Source organism: Oncorhynchus clarkii, chromosome 21 (genome assembly GCF_045791955.1).
Source record: "Oncorhynchus clarkii lewisi isolate Uvic-CL-2024 chromosome 21, UVic_Ocla_1.0, whole genome shotgun sequence".
NCBI classification, from domain to species: Eukaryota; Metazoa; Chordata; class Actinopteri; order Salmoniformes; family Salmonidae; genus Oncorhynchus; species Oncorhynchus clarkii.
In genome coordinates, this window is record NC_092167.1 from 24,941,947 (window position 1) to 24,961,484 (window position 19,538).

The window sequence follows — 19,538 nt, forward strand, 5'->3', positions numbered from 1 at the left end:
CTGTCCTTACTAGCATGCCCATCTAGTGATTACCACTCTGTCGAAGGAGTGCCAGTTGTAACTTGATACATCCAATCTCAATATGCCAACTCCAGGCTCTGACAAAAACAAAAAACATGGTGAACATTTTGCCATGCTCTGTGTCTGTAACCACCAACTTCAGTTTAATTTATCTTAAATTAACAGACTAATCTAACATTCCTACACCCTACTCGCATAACCCCTGATGCTGGATTGCTACCACCTTGAGGTTTTGCCTGCTCTCCTGCGTTTTCTAAAACAGCTCACTAGCTTTTGCGAAACGCAAATACCATTGCCATTGTTTTGTTCGCATATGTACAAATATACATTATTGTACACAGTCATGGGTTACTTGATACAAATATGTTGTCTTCATTTGACCAGTTTCTCACAGCAAGAAAATAATCCAGCAGCAACAGGAAATGTGAATTATTATGTGAATTACAATTAATGGACATTTTTGTAGGGGTTAATACAGTTGTTCTTCCTTTAACAGTTGCGTCATACTTCAGCACAGCTTACAGGCTGCCGCAGAATTCTATGGCGCGTTATTTAATTGTCAGCCATTGTTACCATTAATGCTAGTTAGTGCAAGTTTGACGACCAGATGGCATCTTTGAGAAGCATTTGGATAACCTTCAAAACTGGCTGTACTAGAGAATTTTAAAGCTTTTTTGTAAGAACATAGTATATGGGATTGATTTTAAGAAATTTTGCTTAATTAATTTGATTAATATTATGGTGTTTCTATTCCAAGAAAAACAAAAAACAAAACCCTCAGGATTTCTGTGAGGATGGAATGGAAAATATGGCACTGTTCAACGTGACGGTCGGGAGTAGGCTACAGTACTAAGAGCATAACATTTCCACACCCTAATTGTAGTCTAACCCATACCCAAACAGAGATACAGTGAAAATAGACATCTCATTGATTTATCAAGACCAGTCCCCATGCTTGTCCCAGAGCAGCGTGAAACGGTGCTGAAATAGTTGACCATACGTGGGTAGTCTATTGCTTCAAGTCCTATTGCTTCTAACTTCAATATGCTTTTTAAATAAATAAGACCTAAACCACTTTAACCTCTCTAGGTTACGTGGGACGCTAGCGTCCCATCTGGCCAACATCCAGTGAGGTTGCAGAGCGCCAAATTCAATTACAGAAATGCTCATTATAAAAATTCAGAAAACAAAACATATTTTACATAGGTTGAAAGATGAACTTCTTGATAAACCAACCACAGTGTCATATTTATAAAATGCTTTTCGGAGAAAGCATACCTAGCCCAGAACCTAGCCCAGTTGACAAATTATTACAAACAGTAACCAGCCAAGCAGAAGCGTTACAAAACTCAGAAATAGAGATAAAATTAATCCCTTAACTTTGATGATCTTCATATGGTGTTAATCAGAAGACATTCATTTACTCAATAAATGTTCCTTTTGTTCGATGAAGTCTCTTTATATCCAAAAACCTCCGTTTTGTTGGCACGTTTTCTTCAGTAATCCACAGGCTCAAACTCAGTCAAAACAATCAGACAAAAATCCAAATAGTTTCTGTAAAGTTCATAGAAACACGTCAAACGATGTTTATATTCAATCCTCAGGTTGTGTTTTAGCCTAAATGATCTATAATATTTCAACTGGACAATAACGTCGTCAATATCAAAGGTAAACAAGAAATGCAGATGCGCCTGAAAAAACTCTGCAACACGTTAGGGTCCACTCGTTCAGACTGGTCTTACTCCCTCATTTATAACAATTACAAGCCTGAAACAATTTCTAAAGACTGACATCTAGTGGAAGGCAAATGGAGTCCTAAGTTAATCGATACTGTAATGGCATTGAATAGAAAACTACAAAACCACAAAAAAACGACTTCCTGAATGGATTTTTCTCAGGTTTTCGCCTGCTAAATCAGTTCAGTTATACTCACAGACACTATTTTAACAGTTTTTGAAACTTTAGAGTGTTTTCTATCCATATCTACCAGTTATATGCATATCATATATTCTGCGCCCGAGTAGCAGGCCGTTGAATTTGGGCATGCTTTTCATCCAAAATTCCAAATGCTGCCCCCTACCCTAGAAAGGTTAAACAGCACATTACTCAACACTAGTGATACTCATGTCGCCTACGCTAGGCCTCCAGTATATCAGAAAATATTTTTTCTTGCCGATGCAAATTTACATTTAAATAAATATATATAAATGTACCCAATTTAGTAACTTTAAATATTACTATTATATATTTTATACATACAAATTATACCCATCCACAAAAAAAACATTTTGTGTTAGAGGAAACACCATACACCTGGTAACCGTGTCAGCGTGCATGCGCCTGGCCCGCCACAGGAGTCCCTACAGCACGATGGGACAAGGACATCCCGGTCGTCCAAACCCTTCCCTAACTCGGACGATGCTGGGCCAATTGTGTGTCGCCTCATTGGTCTCCCGGTCGTGGCCGGCATGGGACTCGAACTAGCATCTGTAGCAACGCAGTTTGCACTGTGATGCAGTGTCTTAGACTGCTGCGAATCTCAGGAGGCGCCATCCACAAAGTTTTTTATGCTTATCAACTACCTTGTACAAAATGTTTTGTTAGGTCAAATCTGATCTGTGAGAATATCTAAGGGGCTTTTATATAATTCTAAATGAATTGATAATAATTGTGCGGCACCCTATGGTACTCCCAATCACAGTCAGATGTGATACAGCCTGGATTTGAACCAGGGACTGTAGTGATCCCTCTTGCACAGAGTTGCAGTGCCGTAGACCACTGTGCCACTCAGGAACCATGATCAATATATATTGTGCTGCTAATAGCCCATCCTAGAAACGTTGTTTGCAGAATTCACAGCCTGCTGTGCTTGTGGAAAACAGGGTTAATAATAATAATACTTTCTTCCTTCCACTTGTTAAAGGTTCCAATTGATAATAGTTTTTTACAGAACAAATAATACAACTAATATTGTGGTTAAACTCAAATATACTCATTATATTTGAGTTTAACCACAATATTTGTTGTATTATTTGTTCTGTCTTTTCTGGTGGATTAAACTGTCATTGTAACCAACTTTCTATGACCTGTTTATAAACTAACGATATTTTGGAGATGATTTCATTTTCAAATAACCTAAAGTGAGCGTGTAAAAGGCCATTCTTGAACATGGGGTGGCCCACTCCTCCATACAGACCTTCTCCAGATCCTTCAGGTTTCGGGGCTGTCGCTGGGCAATATGGACTTTCAGCTCCCTCCAATGATTTTAAATTGGGTTCAGGTCTGGAGACTGGCTAGGCCACTCCAGGACCTTGAGATGCTTCTTACGGAGACACTCCTTAGTTGCCCTGGCTGTGTGTTTCGGGTCGTTGTCATGCTGGAAGACCCAGCCACGACCCATCTTCAATATTCTTACTGAGTCTAGGAGGTTGTTGGCCAAGATCTCGCGATACATGGCCCCATCCATCCTCCCCTCAATACGGTGCAGTCGTCCTGTCCCCAAAGACAGGAAAAGAAACAAAGAAAAGCATCCCCAAAGAATGATGTTTCCACCTCCATGCTTCATGGTTGGGATGGTGTTCTTGAGGTTGTACTCATCCTTCTTCTTCCTCCAAACATGGCGAGTGGAGTTTAGACCAAAAAACTCTATTTTTGTCTCATCAGACCATATGACCTTCTCCCATTCCTCCTCTGGATCCTCCAGATGGCCATCAGCAAACTTCAGACGGGCCTGGACATGCGCTGGCTTGAGCAGGGGGACCTTGCCTGCGCTGCAGGATTTTAATCCATGACGGTGTAGTGTGTTACTAATGGTTTTCTTTGAGACTGTGGTCCCAGCTCTCTTCAGGTCATTGACCAGGTCCTGTCGTGTAGCTCTGGGTTGATCCCTCACCTTCCTCATGATCATTGATGCCCCAAGAGGTGAGATCTTGCATGGAGCCCAGACCGAGGGTGATTGACCGTCATCTTGAACTTCTTCCATTTTCTAATAATTGCGCCAATAGTTGTTGCCTTCTCACCAAGCTGCTTGCCTATTTTCCTGTAGCCCATCCCACAATTTAACCCTAATGTCCTTACACAGCTCTCTGGTCTTGGCCATTGTGGAGAGGTTGGAGTCTGTTTGATTGAGTGTGTGGACAGGTGTCTCTTATACAGGTAACGAGTTCACACAGGTGCAGTTAATACAGGTAATGAGTGGAGAACAGGAGGGCTTCTTAAAGAAAAACTAACAGGTCTGTGAGAGCCAGAATTCTTACTGGTTGGTAGGTGATCAAATACTTATGTCATGCAATAAAATGCAAATTAATTACTTAAAAATCATACAATGTGATTTTCTGGACTTTTTTCCGTCTCTCACAGTTGAAGTGTACCTATGATAAAAATTACAGACCTCTACATGCGTTGTAAGTAGGAAAACCTGCAAAATCGGCAGTGTATCAAATACTTGTTCTCCCCACTGTATACCACAATTACATTAATTGCTCTCTATGTTTTCTCTTTTATTGCAGATAAAAATCTTCCAAACAGCTCAAATGTTGAGGTGGAAGTCACACCACCAATGAATGGCACTACAGGACAAGAAGGGGAAGCTCTGGTAAGAAACCAATTTTAGGGGCACACACACACACACACACAAACCCCCATAGACCCGACCGCAAACAAGTGGGCACACAACTCAATAATTCCCATACCTCCCACTTGTGCACATAGTTACTAAGGTACTGGTCAGATACAGTAGAACCTCGACGATATTAACCTTAGAGTTATGGAATGCCGAACCTGAACAATAATTAAATGGAAAAAAACAGTATTACTGCAGGTTACAGACTAACTTAAATGTTGCTTTCATGTGAAGCATAAAAAGACTCTTCAGATAGGGTCTTCACTCACATGCTGCTTGCTCATATCACGGATTCCCCCGGTACTGCTGCTCATTCCGTGCACCAGTTCCCGGAGGTCTACTTCACCGGCCTCTAGCCGTCCCTGCACTGTCTCAATACACACACTTGATTCCAATTCCCTCGATTAGTAATTGTATATAATGTGCCCTCTGTTCACTATTGTCTTGTCGGTTATTGTTCCCATGTCTGTTGGTCTGTGAGTACCTGTGCGTTGTTTTTTCGGCTTTCGTGCAGCGTGTATTGTGCACTTGTTATTACGGGTCTCGCCCCGTGTAGTGTCTTGCAGGTATATATTAGGAGGTTTAACCTCGCTCTTTTGTTTGGGTTACCTCCCTGTGTTTTTGTACACGTGTTTGTTTTGGGCTTCGTGCCTTTTCATGGCATATTGTATATTTTGGAGTATTATGAATTCCTGCGCCTGTCTCCAATCATTAAAATGTAATGTTTAAGCACAGATTAAGCCCACTTTAAGCACTTTGGAAAAAAGTGTCTGCTAAATGGAGTGCCTGGACACAGCCCTTAACCGTGGTATATTGGCCATATACAGTATCACAAACTGCAGATGTGCATTATTGCTTTTATAAACTGGTTACCAATGTAATTAGAGCAATAACAATTAATGTTTTGTCATACCTGTGGTATACAGTCTGATATACCATTGCTGTCAGCCAATCAGCATTCAGGGCTTGAACCACACAGTTTATAATATATCATCCCCAAAGACTAGAAGTGGAAACCAAAAAAATGGCATCAGAATATATTGGTTCGCCTGATTATAGCACGGTTGTGGACGCCATGCTATTGATAACAATTCAATCATCTGGATGTGGAGAGGGAGGAAGAGAATAGCCCTTTTGTTTTACTGCTGTTTCATCGCCAAGGTTACAAGCAAGTCTCTTGTCAGCGCCAACGCTCATGGCAGATTAAGCAGCCTGAGCTGTCATCAGGTCCATCTTCTATAGTGCTCCAACCCGCTTAATATGCCACGTAGGTACTTCATCTTGAACTTTTTTACATTTCAAACCCAACGAATGAACCTTTGTCTCATTAGAACAGGATATCATACCCCTAGGTTTGAAAACAATCCTGTTTTTTTGCATACATCATTGTCCAGAGCCAGGGACAGACTTGGCTGACAGCAATAGTCCTTAGTGTGTTCTACATTGATTGGCGTGTGAGGACCTGTTCTCCAGCAGTCCCAAAGGGGGTCCTGGTCCTCCTCTTTAATTCGATACAAGGGAATCTGAGTACTTTCCACTCTCAAAAGGGTGTGTTTGTGCTCTTTCCTTATTTTAAATTATGGTACCATAACTGCTTTAATGTTGCTGGACCCCAGGAAGAGGCAGCAGCTAATTGGGATCCTTAATAAATACTTAATTCATGATAGATGTTTTTATATACCAGCTACAGTCATGTCACCTTTTAACTGGTTGATAAAAAAAATATATCTATAACTTTTACATTCAGTTTATTTCCTATTACAATATTCCGAGAGTGCAGGAGTCTGGTCTAGTGGTAGCGCTGCCGACACCAGATCACATATCCCCCTTGGCGATGTACGTACAAATTTAGTCTCACCCCTTCCCACACTATAAAAGTAATTAGTTCTGCTAATTAACATGTTTTTGTGGAAACCTGTTGCCTAGAACCAGTCAAGTAACCCAACTCAAAGTATTGCAGTGTTCAATACTAAAAGTAATATAGTGACATCACCACCAATTTGGTTATCTTTTTAAGTTGTAAATACTTAGCAGTTTTGTGTTTACACTAAATTGCATTATGTACTCAACTATAACAATTGAAGTTTATTAATATTTATTCTCGGGAACATAAAAATGTGGGGTCCCATTTCCTTAATTAATACCAATTAAGTACCTTACAGTTGATTGTTTTAAATGGTAAATAAACAAGCTTTTTAGCAAAGAGCAATTTCTCAAGCAAGAATATTGATATGACTGTCTGTGGGAGGGGAAAACAGAAAACTAGCTGTTATTGTTACGGTGCGTGAATGAGGACCCAAAAGCGAATTAACTTAAACAGAGCTTCTTTAATTACCAAACATAGGTAGGCTCAGACGGGCCGGCAGATTCCGACAGGACAAGACAAGGTTACAGCAAACATGACGACAGTCTGGTTCAGGCATGAAACACAACAAACAAGAATCCGACAAGGACAGGAACAAAAACAGAGAGAGATATAGGGACCTAATCAGAGGGAAAAAGGGAACAGGTGGGAAACGGGGTGACGAGGTGGTTAGGAGGAGACAAGGCACAGCTGGGGGAAAGAGGGGGAGAAAAGGTAACCTAACAACGACCAGCAGAGGGAGACAGGGTGAAGGGAAAGGACAGAGACAAGACACAACATGACAGTACATGACAGTACCCCCCCACTCACCGAGCGCCTCCTGGCGCACTCGAGGAGGAAACCTGGCGGCAACGGAGGAAATCCTCGATCAGCGCACGGTCCAGCACGTCCCGAGAGGGAACCCAACTCCTCTCCTCAGGACCGTACCCCTCCCAATCTACGAGGTACTGGTGACCACGGCCCCGAGGACGCATGTCCAAAATTCTACGGACCCTGTAGATGGGTGCGCCCTCGACAAGGATGGGGGGGGGGGGAAGACGAGCGGGGGCGCGAAGGACGGGCTTGATGCAGGAGACATGGAAGACCGGGTGGACGCGACGAAGGTATCGCGGAAGAAGAAGTCGAACTGCGACAGGATTAATGACCCGAGAAATACGGAACGGACCAATGAACCGCGGGGTCAACTTGCGAGAAGCCGTCTTAAGGGGAAGGTTCTGAGTGGAGAGCCAAACTCTCTGACCGCGACAATATCTAGGACTCTTAGTTCTACGCTTATTAGCAGCCCTCACAGTCTGCGTCCTATAACGGCAAAGTGCAGACCTGACCCTCTTCCAGGTGCGCTCGCAACGTTGGACAAAAGCCTGAGCGGAGGGGACGCTGGACTCGGCGAACTGAAATGAGAACAGCGGAGGCTGGTACCCGAGGCTACTCTGAAAAGGAGATAGCCCGGTCGCAGACGAAGGAAGCGAGTTGTGGGCGTATTCTGCCCAGGGGAGCTGTTCTGACCAAGACGCAGGGTTGCGAAAAGAAAGACTGCGTAAGATGCGACCAATAGTCTGATTGGCCCGTTCTGCTTGACCGTTAGACTGGGGGTGAAAGCCGGAAGAGAGACTGACGGAAGCCCCAATCAAACGGCAAAACTCCCTCCAAAATTGAGACGTGAATTGCGGACCTCTGTCCGAAACGACGTCTGACGGAAGGCCATGAATTCTGAAAACATTCTCGATGATGATTTGTGCCGTCTCTTTAGCAGAAGGAAGCTTAGCAAGGGGAATGAAATGAGCCGCCTTAGAGAACCTATCGACAACCGTAAGAATAACAGTCTTCCCCGCTGACGAAGGCAGTCCGGTGACAAAATCTAAGGCGATGTGAGACCACGGTCGAGAGGGAATAGGAAGCGGCCTGAGACGGCCAGCAGGAGGAGAGTTACCGGACTTAGTCTGCGCGCAGACCGAACAAGCAGCCACGAAACGACGCGTGTCATGCTCCCGGGTGGGCCACCAAAAACGCTGGCGAATGGAAGCAAGCGTACCCCGAACGCCAGGGTGGCCGGCTAACTTGGCAGAGTGAGCCCACTGAAGAACGGCCAGACGAGTAGGAACGGGAACGAAAAGAAGGTTCCTAGGACAAGCGCGCGGCGACGGAGTGTGAGTGAGCGCTTGTTTTACCTGCCTCTCAATTCCCCAGACAGTCAACCCGACAACACGCCCCTCAGGGAGAATCCCCTCGGGGTCAGTGGAGGCTACTGAAGAACTGAAGAGACGAGACAAAGCATCAGGCTTGGTGTTCTTAGAGCCCGGACGATAAGAAATCACGAACTCGAAACGAGCGAAAAACAGCGCCCAACGCGCCTGACGCGCATTAAGTCGTTTGGCAGAACGGATGTACTCAAGGTTCCTATGGTCAGTCCAAACGACAAAAGGAACGGTCGCCCCCTCCAACCACTGTCGCCATTCGCCTAGGGCTAACCGGATGGCGAGCAGTTCGCGGTTACCCACATCATAGTTACGTTCCGACGGCGACAGGCGATGAGAAAAATACGCGCATGGGTGGACCTTGTCGTCAGAGAGGGAGCGCTGAGAAAGAATGGCTCCCACGCCCACCTCTGACGCGTCAACCTCGACAACGAACTGTCTAGAGACGTCAGGTGTAACAAGGATAGGAGCGGATGTAAAACGATTCTTGAGGAGATCAAAAGCTCCCTGGGCGGAAACGGACCACTCAAAGCACGTCTTGACAGAAGTAAGGGCTGTGAGAGGAGCTGCCACCTGACCGAAATTACGGATGAAACGACGATAGAAGTTCGCGAAGCCGAGAAAGCGCTGCAGCTCGACGCGTGACTTAGGGACGGGCCAATCAATGACAGCTTGGACTTTAGCGGGATCCATCTTAATGCCTTCAGCGGAAATAACAGAACCGAGAAATGTGACGGAGGAGGCATGAAAAGTGCACTTCTCAGCCTTCACAAAAAGACAATTCTCTAAAAGGCGCTGGAGGACACGTCGAACGTGCTGAACATGAATCTGGAGTGACGGTGAAAAAATCAGGATATCGTCAAGGTAAACGAAAACAAAGATGTTCAGCATGTCTCTCAGGACATCATTGACTAATGCCTGAAAGACAGCTGGAGCGTTAGCGAGGCCGAAAGGAAGAACCCGGTATTCAAAGTGCCCTAACGGAGTGTTAAACGCCGTCTTCCACTCGTCCCCCTCCCTGATGCGCACGAGATGGTAAGCGTTACGAAGGTCCAACTTAGTGAAAAACCTGGCTCCCTGCAGGATCTCGAAGGCTGAAGACATAAGAGGAAGCGGATAACGATTCTTCACTGTTATGTCATTCAGCCCTCGATAATCTATGCAGGGACGCAGAGACCCGTCCTTCTTCTTGACAAAAAAAACCCCCGCTCCGGCGGGAGAGGAGGAGGGGACTATGGTACCGGCGTCAAGAGCTACAGACAAATAATCTTCGAGAGCCTTACGTTCGGGAGCCGACAGAGAGTATAGTCTACCCCGGGGGGGGGTGGTTCCCGGAAGGAGATCAATACTACAATCATACGACCGGTGTGGAGGAAGAGAGGTGGCCCTGGACCGACTGAACACCGTGCGCAGATCGTGATATTCCTCCGGCACCCCTGTCAAATCACCAGGCTCCTCCTGTGAAGAAGAGACAGAGGAAACAGGAGGGATAGCAGACATTAAACATTTCACATGACAAGAGACGTTCCAGGAGAGGATAGAATTACTAGACCAATTAATGGAAGGATTATGACAAACTAGCCAGGGATGGCCCAAAACAACAGGTGTAAAAGGTGAACGAAAAATTAAAAAAGAAATGGTTTCACTATGATTACCAGAAACAGTGAGGGTTAAAGGTAGCGTCTCACGCTGAATCCTGGGGAGAGGACTACCATCCAGGGCGAACAAGGCCGTGGGCTCCTTTAACTGTCTGAGAGGAATGTCATGTTCCCGAGCCCAGGTCTCGTCCATAAAACAGCCCTCCGCCCCAGAGTCTATTAAGGCACTGCAGGAAGCTGACGAACCGGTCCAGCGTAGATGGACCGACAAGGTAGTGCAGGATCTTGAAGGAGAGACAGGAGTAGTAGCGCTCACCAGTAGCCCTCCGCTTACTGACGAGCTCTGGCCTTTTACTGGACATGAAGTGACAAAATGACCAGCGGAACCGCAATAGAGACAGAGGCGGTTGGTGATTCTCCGTTCCCTCTCCTTAGTCGAGATGCGGATACCTCCCAGCTGCATGGGCTCAGCACCCGAGCCTGCAGAGGAAGATGGTAGTGATGCGGAGAGGGGGGCGACGGAGAGCGCGAGCTCCTTTCCACGAGCTCGGTGACGAAGATCAACCCGTCGCTCAATGCGAATAGCGAGTTCAATCAAGGAATCCACGCTGGAAGGAACCTCCCGGGAGAGAATCTCATCCTTTACCTCTGCGCGGAGACCCTCCAGAAGACAAGCGAGCAAGGCCGGCTCGTTCCAGCCACTGGAGACAGCAAGAGTGCGAAACTCAATAGAGTAGTCTGTTATGGATCGATTGCCTTGACATAGGGAAGACAGGGCCCTGGAAGCCTCCTCCCCAAAAACAGATCGATCAAAAACCCGTATCATCTCCTCCTTAAAGTCCTGATACTGGTTAGTACACTCAGCCCTTGCCTCCCAGATTGCCGTGCCCCACTCACGAGCCCGTCCAATAAGGAGAGATATGACGTAGGCGACACGAGCAGTGCTCCTGGAGTAAGTGTTGGGCTGGAGAGAAAACACAATATCACACTGGGTGAGGAACGAGCGGCATTCAGTGGGCTCCCCAGAGTAACACGGCGGGTTATTGATTCTGGGCTCCGGAGATTCGAAAGCCCTGGAAGTGGCCGGTGGATCGAGGCGGAGATGGTGAACCTGTTCTGTGAGGTTGGAGACTTGGGTGGCCAGGGTCTCAACGGCATGTCGAGCAGCAGACACTTCCTGCTCGTGTCTGCCTAGCATCGCTCCCTGGCTCCCGACGGCTGAGTGGAGAGGATCCGAAGTCGCTGGGTCCATTCTTGGTCGGATTCTTCTGTTACGGTGCGTGAATGAGGACCCAAAAGCGAATTAACTTAAACAGAGCTTCTTTAATTACCAAACATAGGTAGGCTCAGACGGGCCGGCAGATTCCGACAGGACAAGACAAGGTTACAGCAAACATGACGACAGTCTGGTTCAGGCATGAAACACAACAAACAAGAATCCGACAAGGACAGGAACAAAAACAGAGAGAGATATAGGGACCTAATCAGAGGGAAAAAGGGAACAGGTGGGAAACGGGGTGACGAGGTGGTTAGGAGGAGACAAGGCACAGCTGGGGGAAAGAGGGGGAGAAAAGGTAACCTAACAACGACCAGCAGAGGGAGACAGGGTGAAGGGAAAGGACAGAGACAAGACACAACATGACAGTACATGACAGTTATTGGCAGAAAGATTTGGGACTTTGTCTATAAACTCATTTACTAAAACAGGCAAATTTCAGGGTCTCTTTTCAAACAGCTCTTACACTAAAAGAGCATTATCAACATTTTCACGGTATTATATAAAACAGGCAAATCACGTTTGACTGCACTGGGCCTTTAAATTATTATTTTTTTCAAGCGTTAGTAGTTCTGATTAGTAATTTTTAGTGGTCATGTCTTAATTTTTAACATTCTTTTATGGATTTGACGATTTGTCATTTTAACCCACCTTGGTAAGCATTGTTGAGCACAATGATAATTTCTCTAGGAATAGTTGGAGGTAGAGCTGTAAGCATTGCAGGATGCTGCAATAGCCTTTGTCATTTAGAGCGGAGTGACCTTGGTGGGAATGGCTTGTCTGAGTTGTCTCATTATTGAACGTCAATTTACCCTGGTTTTAATCTGTTCATCGTGATCCTTTACACCTCATAGTACAAACTGCTTAATACTATTTTAGAAATATTTTAAAAATCCTACAACATTGTGTAAAAGTATCATATAGTCCCAAAAACATGTATTACCCACAATCCTTTCAAAAACGGAGCAAAATAGCACTATTCATAACTTACAAAAACATAATTCTTTATCAGCACAACACAAATAAACCAAGTGTTTTTTACTCAAATAGCAATGTCTGACTACTCCTTTATTTTAAGTAAAACATAAAAGAATCAAGTAAAAACAACTTATGTAAATATATTAAAACGTTCCTTAACCTGAAGTGAACAAACATTTGCGGCTACCCAAGAGAAGTTCCTGGAAATCGAAATTGCTTCAGTTTTAAGTCTTTTGTAAGGAACATTTGTATGAACAATATTTTCCATTTTCCATGTTAGATTGACTTTAAAATATTAAATAATCATAACTTGCAACATCTCAATAACTTTAGATTAGCAGAGCACAAATAGTTATATTTACTCAATAACCTAACATTTGCTAATAGTAATGAAAAACATTAAGTGATAAGAAATCTTTTTGACATCCGATTTACCACTTTTATGATTTGAGTTCTACTGACCATTGGAGATGTTTGAGTAGCCACTACTCAATGTCTTTAATGGGTTAGGCAGTGTCACGATCGTCATATTGAGGACACCAAAGCGCGGTGTGAATACATACTTTTAATTGTAGACGAAAAAAAAACAAAGTACACTAAACAAACTAACCATACGACCGCTATAGCAACTGAGTGCTAACATGCAACATCACATAGACAATAACCCACGAAATACCCAAAGAAGATGGCTGCCTAAATATGGTTCCCAATCAGAGACAACGATAAACAGCTGCCTCTAATTGAGAACCAATCTAGGCAACCATAGACATACATTAACACCTAGATGGTAAACAACCCCATAAACCTACAAAACCCCTGGACAGTACTAAAACGCATACATCACCCATGTCACACCCTGACCTAACCAAAATATATAAAGAAAACAAAGAATACTCAGGTCAGGGCGTGACAGGCAGTTACTTTTTATGATACATATGTCTACTGCTCTACATGTAGGTCTATCTATCTCCCTCTCTCATTTCTTACTGTCCTGTGAAATAAATGATTAAAAAAATACAATCTGTTGTAACATACTCTGTTTCACAGAAACATGGCTCTCTCGGGATACATTGTCTGAGTCGGTCCAGCCATTTGGATTCTCAGTTCATTGCGCCAACATGAATAAACATCTCTCTGGGAAGAAGAAGGGCGGGAGTCTATGTTACATGATTAACGACTCATGGTGTAATTGTAATAGCATACAGGAACTACATGTCACAGGAAGGCCAAAAAGATAATCAAGGACAACAACCACCCGAGCCACTGCCTGTTCACCCCGCTATCATCCAGAAGGTGCATCAAAGCTGGGACCAGAGAGACTGAAAAAACAGGTTATATCTCAAGGCCATCAGACTGTTAAATAGCCTTCACTGCTGCTGCCTATATACTGTACACAGACTTGAAATCATTGGCCATCCATATATTTATATATTGTTAATTACATTCCTTTACTTATATTTGTGTGTATTAGGTATTTGTTGTGAAATTGTTAGATATTGCTGCACTGTCGGAACTAGAAGCACAAGCATTTCCCTTCACCCGCAATGACATCTGCTAAACATGTGTATATGACCAATAAAATGTATTTAATTTGTATGACTATGTCCTTTAACTCCAATTTGCTGATGAAAGTTGTACAATAAAATACTAAAATCACATACCCAGATAGGGAAGTTAGCTCAAATTAATGCATTGATAATGTTATATATTATGTATAATTTACAGTATATCATGACATTATACATTTTTTTTACTATGTGATCAGCTTAAATGCAGACTACATCTTGCTCTCTCGGGTCTGTTCTGGTGGACTTTCATTACAATCACTTATTGCGAACTTTGTAAAAATGTCTAGTTAGCTGCAGTACAAAATCAATGACCTATCAAAGTCAAAACTATAATTTCATATTTGGAAATTACTCCAACACGCTCTACACGTCTGGAATCCCTTTTGCAAGTACCGCAACTACACAGTACATTTTCTGCTCCACCTTTGTTGGTGTAGGCTAGATGTTGTCAAGATCTGTGCAGATACACCTGCAGATGAGCCGAAAATACCTAACTCGTCATTGCTCAGGTTCTTAAGCCTCTTCCGCGTGTTTTAGGGAGAGGAAAATGTCTTCAATATTGTGACAATAATGCAATATATCAGGTAACTGGGTCTGGAATTTTGGCCAGAAGAGGCCTGCTTGGATTAATGTCATGTGGTGAGACAGATTTCTGTGTTAAAGTGAGCCACTGCCTACTTATCTTTAGAAGTTGAGGTATCTCACTTGTTTGGCATTCTGATGACCACACTGAAGGTGCAGCAGTCCAGACATTTGATCGTGTGCCATGTATGAGCACCTGATGAGTAGAGTGTCAGGCTCATCCAGGCTTGGAGCAAACCACTGTCATCAAACACCCCTCTCTCAAGGTCACAGAGAGTGAGGGAATGCCAACCAACTCTATAATCATTTCCGAAGGCCTTAGTTGTCATTATTATTTATTATCATCATCATAGTATTCATATTTTTTTTCCCCCAGAAAGGCCTGGCTGACCCTGACTGCACCACAATTTGAGCACAGATCTCCCAATTTCTCCAAACCAATTTCACATTTAACTGTACCAATACTGCAGGTTTCTCTTTTCTTTGAATTTATTGCATTATTCCGACGCACCTGCAACGAGAACTCAGATGTACAAGTGCTGTATTTAATTTTGAAACTGTATCGATACAGAAAGCCTCTCTTTTCCACACTTGCTCTCTTTTCTTAGGCTGAGGATGAGGAGGAAGAGGACCAGCCTCTGAGCCTGTCCTGGCCAGATACCATGCGCAAGCGTTTCACCTACCTCATCATCATGCCCATCGTCTTCCCTCTGTGGCTAACACTGCCTGATGTCAGGAAACCAGTAAGTTATTCCCCTCCATTTCTATCTCTTACTGTTCCAGTTTGTCAGATAGAGAAATAGCCCCAAATGGAACCCTATTCCCTATATAGTGCTCTACACACTATGGGCCCTGCTCAAAAGTAGTATAGGGAATAGGGTGCATTTGGGACACAGGCATAGAAAGACTCATGTTTGGTATGAATTGTATCTGTCTATACTTATTTAGCTATAACTGGTCAATAATAAGTGTGATGTGTTGTTTGCTTTAGATACCTGTAGAACAATAATGTTCATTTGTCATTTACGCCTTTAGAGTAACCATAGCCTTTTCCTCCTTTGTCTAACAGACTGCAAAGAAGTTCTTTCCCATCTCATTTCTGGGTTCTATCTGTTGGATTGCTGGATTCTCCTACTTAATGGTGTGGTGGGCTCACCAGGTACGTGGGGTGCACTGGGGGCTAAATTAATTGAACCATTAAGGGTTTTTCACACTACTGAGCCAAGCTGTACTGAGCTGGCCTAGTTTTGCATCCACCATAGTTGCTGAAAAATTAGAGATTAGAACAGTACTATACTGAACAAAGATATAAACGCAACATGTTGGTTTTATGAGCTGAAATAAAAGATCCCAGAAATGTTCCATTCGCAAAAAAAGCTTATTTCTTTCAAATGATAAAAAAGAAACAAATATTCTCCATCCACCTGACAGGTATGGCATATCGAGAAGCTGATTAAACAGCATGATCATTACACAGGTACACCTTTGTCACACAACACAATGCCACAAATGTCTCAAGTTGAGGGAGTGTGCAAATGGCATGCTGACTGCAGGAATGCCCACCAGAGCTGTTGAAAGATGATTGAATGTTCATTTCTCTACCATAAGGCGCCTCCAACGTCATTTTAGAGAATTCGGCAGTACGTCCAACCAGACTAAAAACCGCAGACCACATGTAACCATGCCAGCCCTCCACATCCGTCTTCTTTACCTACGGGATCGTCTGAGACCAGCCACCTAGACAACTGGCATTATTTCTGTCTGTAATAAAGCCTTTTTGTGGAGGAAAAACTAACTGTGCACCCCTGCCCAGTCCATAGATTAGATTATTTCAATTGACTGATTTCCTTATATGAACTTAAATTCAGTAAAATCTTGAAATTGTTGCATTTATATTTTTGTCCAGTATACATTTAGTGAAATCATGTTTCCTTTTGTAAAGACGCTAAACCACCTCACACAGACCAGAACACAAGCATGTTCACAAGCAAGTGACAGGACGTAAAGGTAGTTAGAAAAGGAGAGGGATATTCAGAGGGTTAGAACACTGTGGTATTGTTATCAGCAGCCTTCCGCTTTTTGGCCTGTGTAACTACACCTCTCAATCAAAGCTAGACCACATTAAATAGTCAGAGTTCATGAATACAGGGATTTCAGCAGAATATGAAAAAAGAAAACCCCAAAATATGTCAAAGTATAGCTGTTTAATTCCTTAAACCTCACCTCCACTTAAAATATTTATTTACCCCATTTTTTTCTGTTTACTCTTTACAGGTTGGAGAGACCATTGGGATTACAGAAGAGATTATGGGCTTGACTATATTAGCAGCTGGTACCTCCATCCCTGACCTAATCACCAGTGTCATTGTTGCACGGAAGGGGCTGGGGGATATGGCCGTGTCCAGCTCTGTGGGCTCCAACATCTTTGACATCACTGTTGGGTACGCTTTTGTCATCAGTACTGTATTCACTCTAATTTCTAATTACCGTAAAATTGCAATTAATAGCAAGGGTATTTATTTGCTTAAATCACTGAACACAACAGGCACTTATTAGAGACAGGCTTCTAATGCACACAGATTTTGTTCATTTGCATAGTTAATTGTTTAGTTCCAGCTTTTACTTCTAGCATTTTAATAAATGTTTTGATTTCCTGAACACTAATGTGTTATCATTTACACACTATCTCACATTTATTTTGTCTTATTATGCCTCTATTTAAAAATATATTTAATTAATTTACAGAACATAATAATAATTATTCTCCTTTCGGCACTTCCTGCTTTCACCATTTCTAGGGGGGGGGGGGGGGGGGGTCTGTACCCACTAAATAGTTTACTGTTTTTGTGCTTGCCAGTTAGCTAGCAGTTCTCAGCGGCTACCAGTTTCTTACTGGCAATAAAAACGTATGATTGCCATCATTTTTTTGTCATTACTGAATTATTTAACGTAACAAATCAAACATTAAACCTTGTAAACAATTCATGGTAATTTATGGTAACCTTGTAAACAATTCATCAAGAACTGGCGTTTATTTGAAACAGCTGTTTATTTGCTGAAATGAACGCTGTTGCCTGACTATTAATAAAAAGATACCAACGGATATTTGAGACACTGCCTTTAATTTAAAGATGCACTATGCAAAATGTTGAATAGTTCGCCTAATTTCAATTTATGTGACAAAACAAGCAAGTATTGTGTAGAGAATAATTGTTCCATCTAAACCGCTGTGAAATATATTTTCCATAACCAAAAATCTTGTATTTTCAGCTGTTTCAAGCTGGTGTACAAAACCGAAAGTAAAAGACGCAAAAATGTCATTTAAGCACGGAAAGCATATAAATAGTGCACATAGAACAGATATACCGTTCTTAGACTTGCTTTCAATGACAATGACATATTTATCTCACATTTCTATGTGAATTTGGTTGGGTTGCCCAAAAAGTTACTTTTTGCAGCTTTAAATTTTACAGTACTAATTTATTTTAATATATGTTCCTTTCACATTTTGAACATTGTTTATTATTAGATGATTCTTATTAGCATTTTTGCAGTGCTGGGGTATGTTTTTACATATTACATTGTAACAGTCTTACAGTATTACTTTGTTTTTATCCTATAAGTAGCTTTCGGTTTCATTGGGATTAATTAAAACCACACTTCACATAATTTTGATAACAATTATTACCAGATTTATGATAAATGCTTGGTAGACACCAGATACTTTATAATAGGATGTAAAAGTTAATTGAACTTAATTGAACTGTTGTATTCTCAAATTTATTCATTTGAATAAGGTTTGCCCATCGGTGGTGACATGGAAGTTCCCACTGTGGACATTTTGCCAAGGGACTTTATTCATTACAACCCAGAGGCGTCCATTCTCAGGTCTAAACTGAACAATAGCTATTATCTAGATTTATTACACAGATGTATGTGATGCTGAAAGATAAACGTTAAGTATGGCTGAAGACCATGTAACACGTGTGTCTGTTTATTTTGTGTGTTTCAGCCTGCCGTTCCCATGGCTCCTATGGTCCATTATCAACAACATGCGGCCTGTGGCGGTGAGCTCTAACGGGCTGTTCTGCGCCATTGTGCTGCTCTTTCTCATGCTCATCTTCGTCATCATCTCGATTGCTGCCTGCAAGTGGCGGATGAGCAAGCTGCTGGGCTTCATCATGTTCGTGCTCTACTTAGTTTTCCTGGTGGTCAGCGTTATGCTGGAAGACAAGATCATCGCCTGCCCTATATCCATCTGAGACCCCTCCACTCCTGCCACAAAATGTTCACTCCTTCTACAGGATACAAGAAGCATGGGGATGGGATAGAGGAAATACACAAAAAAATACTTTCAGAATAAGGGCGCGTGATTAGGCTCGGCTGATTCACTGGACGGCTAGACCTGAGCGGAAGTAGATAATATTAATAATAATAATAATCATCATCATCATCATAATGATAATAATAATAGTAATAATACAAAATAATATTATTATTTTGGGGCGGGTGGTTGGGGGTTGTAGATGGCCGGGGATGTAGTTTTTTGGGATGGGGGGTGTATTAGCCAGGTAGAGGAGCAACTATGCCGTCTTATGCATGTCACTTGTTTTACTCAGTGGACTACTCAGTGGAATACTCAGTAGATTGAGGAGGCTGAAGGAAGTACACAAGAGACTTCTGACAAAGCTGTGGTGGCTGAGCCTGGCATGAAACACCAGAGGTGCAACAATAATGCTTTCTGCTTCAGGACAGATTGTGAGAAACCTTTTTGAATAAAACTTTGGATGACACTCTTTAGCTGGTTTCACTGACTGACCGGATGACTTCACTCG

At 42.8% G+C, this 19,538-nt stretch overlaps 1 protein-coding gene across 3 annotated transcripts in view; it reads left to right on the top strand.

Moving 5' to 3' along the window:
* LOC139378784 (sodium/potassium/calcium exchanger 2-like) overlaps positions 1-19,120 on the top strand; it is a 180,783-nt gene extending 161,663 nt beyond the window's left edge. For all 3 annotated transcript variants that reach the window (XM_071121281.1, XM_071121282.1, XM_071121283.1), the window contains 5 exons: positions 4,530-4,615; positions 15,312-15,446; positions 15,773-15,862; positions 16,978-17,144; positions 18,716-19,120. In XM_071121281.1, coding sequence (XP_070977382.1) covers positions 4,530-4,615; positions 15,312-15,446; positions 15,773-15,862; positions 16,978-17,144; positions 18,716-18,965 — 728 coding nt within the window. In that variant the 3' untranslated portion in view covers positions 18,966-19,120. The remainder of the gene's footprint in view (positions 1-4,529; positions 4,616-15,311; positions 15,447-15,772; positions 15,863-16,977; positions 17,145-18,715) is intronic.
* The last annotated feature ends 418 nt before the right edge of the window (positions 19,121-19,538 follow it).